General features: G+C 37.3%; 1 protein-coding gene across 2 annotated transcripts in view; it reads left to right on the top strand.

The window, feature by feature from the left end:
- The first annotated feature begins 1,721 nt into the window (after window positions 1-1,721).
- cops7a (COP9 constitutive photomorphogenic homolog subunit 7A) overlaps window positions 1,722-8,411 on the top strand; it is a 27,905-nt gene continuing 21,215 nt past the window's right edge. For both annotated transcript variants that reach the window (XR_001310625.1, XM_014013446.1), the window contains exons 1-2: window positions 1,722-1,817; window positions 7,708-7,830. Coding sequence is in view for 1 of the 2 variants with exons in the window: in XM_014013446.1 (XP_013868900.1) it covers window positions 7,708-7,830 (123 nt within the window). In the remaining variant the exon portion in view is untranslated. The remainder of the gene's footprint in view (window positions 1,818-7,707; window positions 7,831-8,411) is intronic.

Here is an 8,411-nt window from a genome sequence, read left to right as displayed (position 1 = left end):
GTCTAATAATGTCACTAAAATAAGACTTTGAAGTATTTTTTCAGGTGATAAAGACAATAATTTTGTAATAAAAGAATTTTATTTTGTGTGCACTTTTGCTTTATGTCTGTACTGTTAAGCTTCATGAGGCCAATCTGTGTGTGAGGTTATTTTTAACATCAAGAAGATGCAAGAAAAAAAAAACGGCTCTGTTGCCACGTCACAACGCCACACAAGATGTTTTGTTAATAGGTTTAAAATAATATATGTGGTCGTTAAAGTGCAACAGATGTGGGGTTCGATTCACTGAGGCAACTGTAGCCATGGCAACAGAGGATCCATCCTGGTACAGAAAGGAAAATAATAAGAATGTGTTTGGTTTTGTGTTTTGTTGTTAAAGGGTTCAAAGTGAACGTGTGCCCGTGTGCTAGTGTCTTATTTGTGGGTTGTTTCAGAAAAGGTAGCGTGGAGGATTGGTGGATTTGATTTCCACTCCTGGATTTGCCTCTTTGATGCCAAGAGTGAAGGAGATGGAAGAACAATACAACATAAATAAAACCTCATGCATAAAGTCATTCATGCATATTTTTATTGCTCAAATTGCTTCTCTGCTGAGATATTCCAACTTTGATACTAACTCCCCAGAAAGATCCTGTGAGATCCAGAGGAACGTAACAAACAAAAGAAAATTTAATGTGTCAGTTTTGGCTTCATGATCAATAAATCAAAGCAGACAATGACAGTGTTTATTTTAATTTTCTTCAAAGATATTTACAGTTGTTAATGTGGTTTGGTTTCTGTTGAACAGCTCATGTCTCTGCCTCAGACAGTRTGATCAGTGGAGACAACCACCGGTCCAGGGGGACACATGGAGCTGATCTACGCCACCTCCGACACTCAGTCAAAGACATCACTTAACATTCCTCATGATTGAACRCCTATAAACAAAACTGCAAGATGGATGTCATTCAGGCTGTGCAAGACGATGAGAGAGGAAAATACAGAGTAATGTTTCAGAARAAATTAAAACATGACAATTACATTTTTATCTGTTTACCTTTGGGACAAGTGTGAAAGGTTTTGCAGTTTATATGAACTATGTGTTGCTTTTGAACACGTTCAATTCTGCTTGTGTGTTTATTTTTACAGTTGAATTTAAAAACTTGTAATTTATTCAACTAGTAAAGTTTTTTAACATTTGACTGACAATAACAGTTGCATTGTTTGCATTGGCTTTGAATTAAGAGAGGACATTTATCTGATATCATTCCATTAGTGTGGATAGAAGGTGTGTATATGATGTAAAAGTGATTCTGTCTTTTTGTCTAATTGATGTGGGGACTTTCAGTTAGCTCAGTTTAAGTATTTTATTGTCAAATCCAGCCATACTTAAAATGTTTTAGAACAAGTTAGTGTTACTCAGGACCAGAAGACATGCAAAAAYGACATTAGGAAAAAACAGCAAACACAAAAACAAAGTCTTTCTTAATTGCTAGCTAATTTACTTTTTAAATTAAAAAATAACTTAACATTAAAAACATCAGAGTCATTTGGTGACAGCCGAAGGAAACTTGGAGTCTAAAGCAAAGGCTACTAGGAATAGATTTAAATTAAGAACATCACTTGTCTGCACAGATTTAAACTGTTTATATCAGGTCGCCACTAGATGACGCTGTTTTCACTAATCTAAAGATTCAGACGTTGATTGACAGTAATCRTCTCCCCGCCCACTGCGGTACACCGTCCAATCAGAAAGCACGTTTAGTTGTTTTGCGTGCGCTGACAGCGGAACTGAACAACCCAGAGAGAGGCTAACTGCTACAAACCAACACAACAAGGTACTCTTTAAGCGTTCAGATTGGTTTTTTATTGTACTTTTGATGAAGWATGTATGATCGCGTTTTACTCTTAATTTACTGGTGCAATTTTTCGTATGGTTTAGTCGTTAGAAAGACTTAAGATTAAATGAGGCCTAAAGGTTAWAAGTGAAAGCTATTAGCAACCGAGCTAGCATGACACATTCAGCTTGAGGCATGTGAAACATTAACAGGACACGTCTGTTTAAAACGCTCAGAAATACTTAACAGTGTGTATGTGTTCTTATGTTCTGCACTTTTCGCTGTCTGSTAACAGTGCGGGGTATTTGACAGGCAAAACAACTAGCTTTAAAATTAATATGCCGGTGATTTAGCGTTGTCGCTAACGGAAACACGGRGTCTGAGCCAGCCTCAGGGACTTTTTATTGATCATAACCTCACTTCGGAAAGTAGGTAAAAAAACTTAGTTGACTAATGTATGGTGTATATATTACAATCTTTTGAAAAACATACAATCAATCTAAAAGCTAAAAAATGTAAGAACCTAATAAGTGCATGTTTTGCAAAAAAAAAAAAAAGACAGGTTTTAGATGTCTTTGTTTTACTTTTGCAGGATTGTTACTATGATGTAATCACAACTGCATAAGCAATTTTTTAYATTAAATACTTGTTACCGTTATTTTGGTGGCAACTAATATGTATAACTAATATCCAGCTTACCACGTAGAACTGTAAAACAAAGTGCAGAACTATTTTAACATGTTATCAGTAAAAATAACTTCAGGAACAGCAGTTGTTTACTGCAATTTAGAGATATTAAAAGTTTATCTGATCTTTGAAATAGAAGTTGACTGATTTGAGTTTTCTTCAGCCTGGTACTAGACCACAACGAAAACAAGTGTTCTCACTTTCTTGTCTTATCCATGTATTAGTAATTGATGCACTATGTATGTATACAAAATTATTTCTAAATAAATCAAAAGCTGTTACTGATTCTTACTGCACCAAGAAAGTTGATGTCTGATATACCACACCAGTGTTTACATCGTCTGGTCAATGTGTATTTTTTATGTAAGAGCCCTAATATGTATTAGAACAGAGGTGCCCAAAGTGGGGCCCGCGGGGCAAATTTGGCCCGCCAARCCATTTGATTTGGCCCACAGCAGTTACCCTGGTTACTAGATTGTAATCTTCTGTCTTATGTAGAAATACTATATTTGCACTTAATCTCTTCAAACATTGGTCCAACTATAGGTAGAAGGAGCTGTAGTCAGATAGTCTTAACTCATGGTGCTCACTTTATCTTTGAATTATGTTAAGATTAAACTTAAAATACAAGTAACTTCAAGAGACATTTATATCAGATTTAAGTCCATATCTAGATTTGCACACCTTATAAGACCACATATACTCAAATTTTAAATTATGAAAAGTCCCATGAGCCTTTGTTGCCCAAGCAAACATTAAATTGTATCCATGTCTATGGGCTGAAAAAACAAACAAACAAACAACAAGAAAATGTGGGCAACCACACTGGCTGCTAGCTTAGTCATAAAATACAACTTTATTTGAAGTATTTGCATTTCGTGTATTATATTATTGCATTTGGCCCACCACCCTCAGATTGATTTTAATCTTGGCCCTCTCAGGGAAAATGTTTGGGCACCCTTGTATTAGAAGAATATTCCTCTCTGATATTAGTGCAAGACTGCAATTAAGAAAAAACCTCTGTAGAGCCTTTTTTTTGTAATTCACTTCTGATTACAGCTCTTCTGTTGAACGCTTGAGCAGTTTGAGATCTTGTGTGATATTAAGGTGTGGTTTGGGTAAAATACACTATTCTAAATGTATTTCCACTTTGGTTTTTTTTTTTTTTTGCCAAATTTGGTAGTGTCAATAGGGCATTTATCTTTCATGGCCATCTCTTACTTATTTGAGCCCGAGTACACAGAAGCAGAGCTCATAGGATTTAAGAGATTTGGAGAGGTGAAGGAGTTAAGAGAAGCAGGAGCTAAATAAAGGTGAGCTTTTGTGAAAACACATGCTCAATCTGCAGCAAGCTCTTCCAATTTTTGATTATTTTTTCTTTTTCAGAAAAATGTCTCTGAGGGTTGGGACTTTTTTCTGTTGGGTCAACATTTGCTAAATGCACTAGCTAAATACCTGAGGTGAATTTTAAGAAGAAAAAAAATTATGCATTCAATTTGTAGAGCAAATCACATTTGTAAATCTCAAAGCACTACATTTCAAAAATCACAAAAAACATTAATTTCACCTATTGGTTTGTTTTCTACATTATTTTTCAAATGTATTCTCAATTTGAATCTAAACTTTAGCATCAGTTTCATTTTTATCAGTTTAGTAGTTCTTCAAAGTTATTATTTCATAAATTATTTACATCCAGTTTTACGTTTGAAAAAGGAGTAAAAATAAAAAGATTGATCTGAACGCTTCAGGTTTAAAAGTGTTCCTTTGAAAACATACCTGGGATTTTGAGAGACTCTGTTTCTGAAGCACACGGTGCGTTAATTTGCTTACTTGCAACACATGCTTGATCGTCTGTTTGGCTTGTCAGGGAATATGCTCTTTGGCCCTCTTTGATGGTGATCCAGGGGGACATGTGGAAGATGTGCAAGTGTGCATCAAAAAGCATCAGATTTATGATGATACATGATTTCTGTGCTATCAACACTGGATGGAGATGAATGAAAAACAAAGAAGACAAGTTTTTGCTCCAGTGGGCTTTCAGACTCTCTGTTGCATTAATTTCAGACAGTAGCCTCAGGTAATGAAACCAGCCTGATGCAATCACAATTATTTTATCACTCGCCTGTAACACTTAACTTTCCTTGTGTCCCAGAATTTGTTGAGAACAAAGATTTTAATTTATCCAAAGTCTGAAGAACACATTTTTACTCTGTCACTTTTGAAATGGTAAAATGTGGTCTTGCTTTGCATCCAGATGTACTGGTAGTATTTTTGTGTTGCAGTAGTCTTACTGTGTGTAGAAACCTTTGAAAAGAGATGCAACATCAAAGAATGATTCTTTCTATTTTATTGTTTGTTTTTCTACATTTTTTGAGGCAGCATCATTTCRGTACAAAGATAGATATTTTAATTAAATGATCACACCTCTCAGCCTCTCAGGGAAAGTTTATTCTAGGGTTTTGAAAGGGAGGCTTCGACTGATTGTCGAACTTTGGATTTATGATGAGCAGTGTGGCTTTTGTCTTGGAACAGKGGACCAGATTTTTACCTTGGAGAAATTCCTAAAGGGGTCAACGGCATTTTTGATTTTTTTTTTCTTGTGGATATGGAGAAAGTTTATGACTGTGTTCTCCAGTAAAGGTGGAATGCCCTCTCTAAGTCAGAGATGAGTCGCTGCCTCAAGTGGAGAAGTTCAAATGCACGGTAGTCTTGTTTACATGAGATGGTAGGATGGAGTGGGTGATGCATCAGCTGACTGAGGTCTTGTCCTCAGTAATGARGGCAATGMTTCGGTCTGTTGTGGTGAAGAAAAAGTTAATGGAAATGCAAAGCTCCTGTTTTACTGGTTCTTCTCTGTTCCAACCCTCATCGTTAATAGATTATAACCAAATGAACCGAGAACCCTGATACAAGTCAATGAAATAGGTCTCCTTCTTAGGGTGGCTGGGCTAAACCTTAGGGTGAGGATCCCYGTAGTGGGAGCTTGGAGTAGACCTGCTGCTCCTCCATATCAAAAGCAGTCCACTGAGGCGGTTCAGGTAGCTGATTAGGATACCTCCTGGATGCCTCCCTTCTGAGTTTTTCCAGGCATGTCGCACTGGGAGGAGACCCTATGGCAGATCCAAAACCTACTGGAAATACATTGGGATCCCCCAGGAGGAGCTGGAGAGTGTTGCAGAGGATAGGAATGTCAGGGTTTCCCTCCTGGACCTTTTGCCTTCGTGACCCGACCACTGATAAGTGATTGAAGATAGATAGATGGGTGGTAATTAATTTTATTTTGCCATCAACCTTAAGTGTGTTTGGATCCTATTTCTTTGCAGGGACTGAATTATGAATAAACATGCTCTGCTTCTCATTTATTGCACTTGTTGCCCACAGTGGTGCTACTCATCCAGGATCCAAGTGGCTCCTCTGGTATGAGTTTTAAGACCTTTGGTCAGGACTCCTCTGCTGTTAGATTTTAAAGGAAAGAAACTTTATTGTTTGTGTATATGCCTGACAAATTAACTAGGAAAACCTGGCAGGATCTTTTTTAAAGAAAATAAAATGGGATGCAGATGCTGTAACGTTTTAAGGCTTTGGATGATTGGGACCTAGGGAAGTGTGCTCTGTCTTTGGGGTACCTGTGCCTATACATTAAACCTGTCTCTGTGTAGGTTTATAGTAATGTCTGCATACATGCAAGCTGGTTTTAACTGGGGCTGTGTATTGGCAAGAATTTGGCGATACGATACATGACAGAGAGGTCACGATACGATATATCCTGATATATTTTGATACTGTAAACAAGGTGATATATTGCGATATTTTTGGTCCAAAAATTCTATTAAATAAAAACCTTACTGGGAAAAAAAAAACCAAAACCAAAATTCATTGTCTCAGAAAATTTTAATATTACATAGACATACTTTTGATACATTTAGCTGTGTTCTGCTTTGTATTTGTTTTATTTTATTTGTTTCATATTTCATCCATGTTTTCAATTATTAGACTAAATTTGCCAATAAATAGTTTGAAAATATATTTTTTGCAGCTTTTCGTTTTTAATATTAATTTACAATATGGTCACCCCACACTTAATAATAACGTTTATGTTGTCATAAAGTTCAGTAAACAGATTATATGAAGCTGCTGCACAGAGTTTCTGAGATCAGCTGACCTGCATCCAGAACCTGATTTACATAACTGGGTCGAACAGCAGGGCAGGTCCCGAAGAAAACCAGTTAAGAAATTGAGAAGCTAAACGAGTTAAACCGTTTTTGAAGCGAACACAGCAGGATAAAGTATATGGACTTTGATGTGATCATCAGCCGGACATTGAGAGCAACAGACAGAGTTTTATGTCACGGGGGGAGTGCCGAGCTCGCTTGAGGTGATAGATGCATGCGCTATATACGTAACGTGAAAGCTGACTACAGTTGGAAAAAAGAGCACCAGAGACGCTTAATTTGGCTTAAAATACAGACATTCTGACAAATAGCTGTTTGTAACCTTACCTCAGCTTAGAAGGCAGAGAGTGTCGGTCTTTTCCACTCAGATTCAGCTATCGGAGCATAAAGCTAATGTTTACTTAACAATGCTAATGCTCTCTGGTGCTCAAGAGGTAGAGGAGCCAAATGGCTGGCTCACTGCTGCCAACTAGTGGTCAGAGGCTGAACTACAACACAAAAATGAATGGCTGGCAGGAAAGTTGACATTGTAAACCTTAATAAAAAAATCGGTACAGGGCTTTAGAATATCAATACAGTATCGGGAAATGAAATATCGCGATATTTCAGTGTATCGATATTTTCTTACACCCCTATTTTTAACGTGTTAATTTAAAAGATCAGGCAACCTTAAGTAATTTTCAAAATTAATTTTCTCTTCTTCCTTTTAGTTCCTGAGTGATAAATGTGCTCACCRAACTCTCAATTTCTGCTGATGGTCATGTGTGTTCTTCTTTATTTAGCCTATCTTAGTGGAAAGGGTTTATGGCACATTTGTAGATGGAGCATGTAATCTGTCATGGTCTGCCAGGTCGGCCCTACCTGTTAGGACAGAAACGATGCAGACTGGTAGAAATGATGAAACTTACATTGTACAGGAAACAACACTATGGCTTAAATGATGAGAGACATTATTTTTGTGTCATTTGTCATACTTACGCTGCTACTTGTCTAATATATATGCTTTTGTTACCTGTGCATCTTGTGTTTAGATGGAGGTGGAACAGCTTCTGTCTCTATCAGGCTCAGCTCTAGCCCAGGCTGTCAGCTCTCTGCTGGAGACCCCGGGCCTCTACGTTTTCTCTGATATCCTGGAGCTGCCTAATGTCAGAGAGGTAAACACACATCACATTTATATGTTGTTAGAAAAAAGATAGAATTTTTGAGATGCTTCCACCAAAACATTTTAGCTTGATTTTTACTTGATCATCTTTTTTTTTTCCAAGACCAGACCAAAAATGATTTTAACTGACTTTGGCATCACTGCTGGGCTTTGACCCAGACGTAACTGAAGACGCCAATACACTCAAAGAAAAAAAAGTCAAAAGCAGTGGAAGCATTTTAATAACACCATGGTGAAATCCTTCCAGAGCTTACAAAGTACCGAGAGCTGTGAAGCTGTCCAATCTACTGCTCCACATGGTGATAATTTGTCACCAGCTCAATAGCTGGGTTTCAGTCACGTGGTTTCGAAGGCGGAGCGATCTCCACTGGAGGGCAGGGGGTAAAATGTCTATGGAGGAAACTACTGTAGAGAGTTTATATTGTATGGATTTAGGTCCTATTTCAAGATATATAACAAGAATTTGTTCACAAATATGTCAGACATGACTCGTATGATGAAGATGAATGAGTTTTCGACAGAACCTAAAGATTTTCTGAGGCTATCGGTACGTCCAGGGGTAGACATAAGGAT

The sequence above is a fragment of the Austrofundulus limnaeus genome, unplaced genomic scaffold (genome assembly GCF_001266775.1).
Source record: "Austrofundulus limnaeus strain Quisiro unplaced genomic scaffold, Austrofundulus_limnaeus-1.0 Scaffold101, whole genome shotgun sequence".
Taxonomy (NCBI): Eukaryota; Metazoa; Chordata; class Actinopteri; order Cyprinodontiformes; family Rivulidae; genus Austrofundulus; species Austrofundulus limnaeus.
Note: the sequence above shows the minus strand (reverse complement) of the source record. Positions and strands in the feature narration are given on the sequence as shown.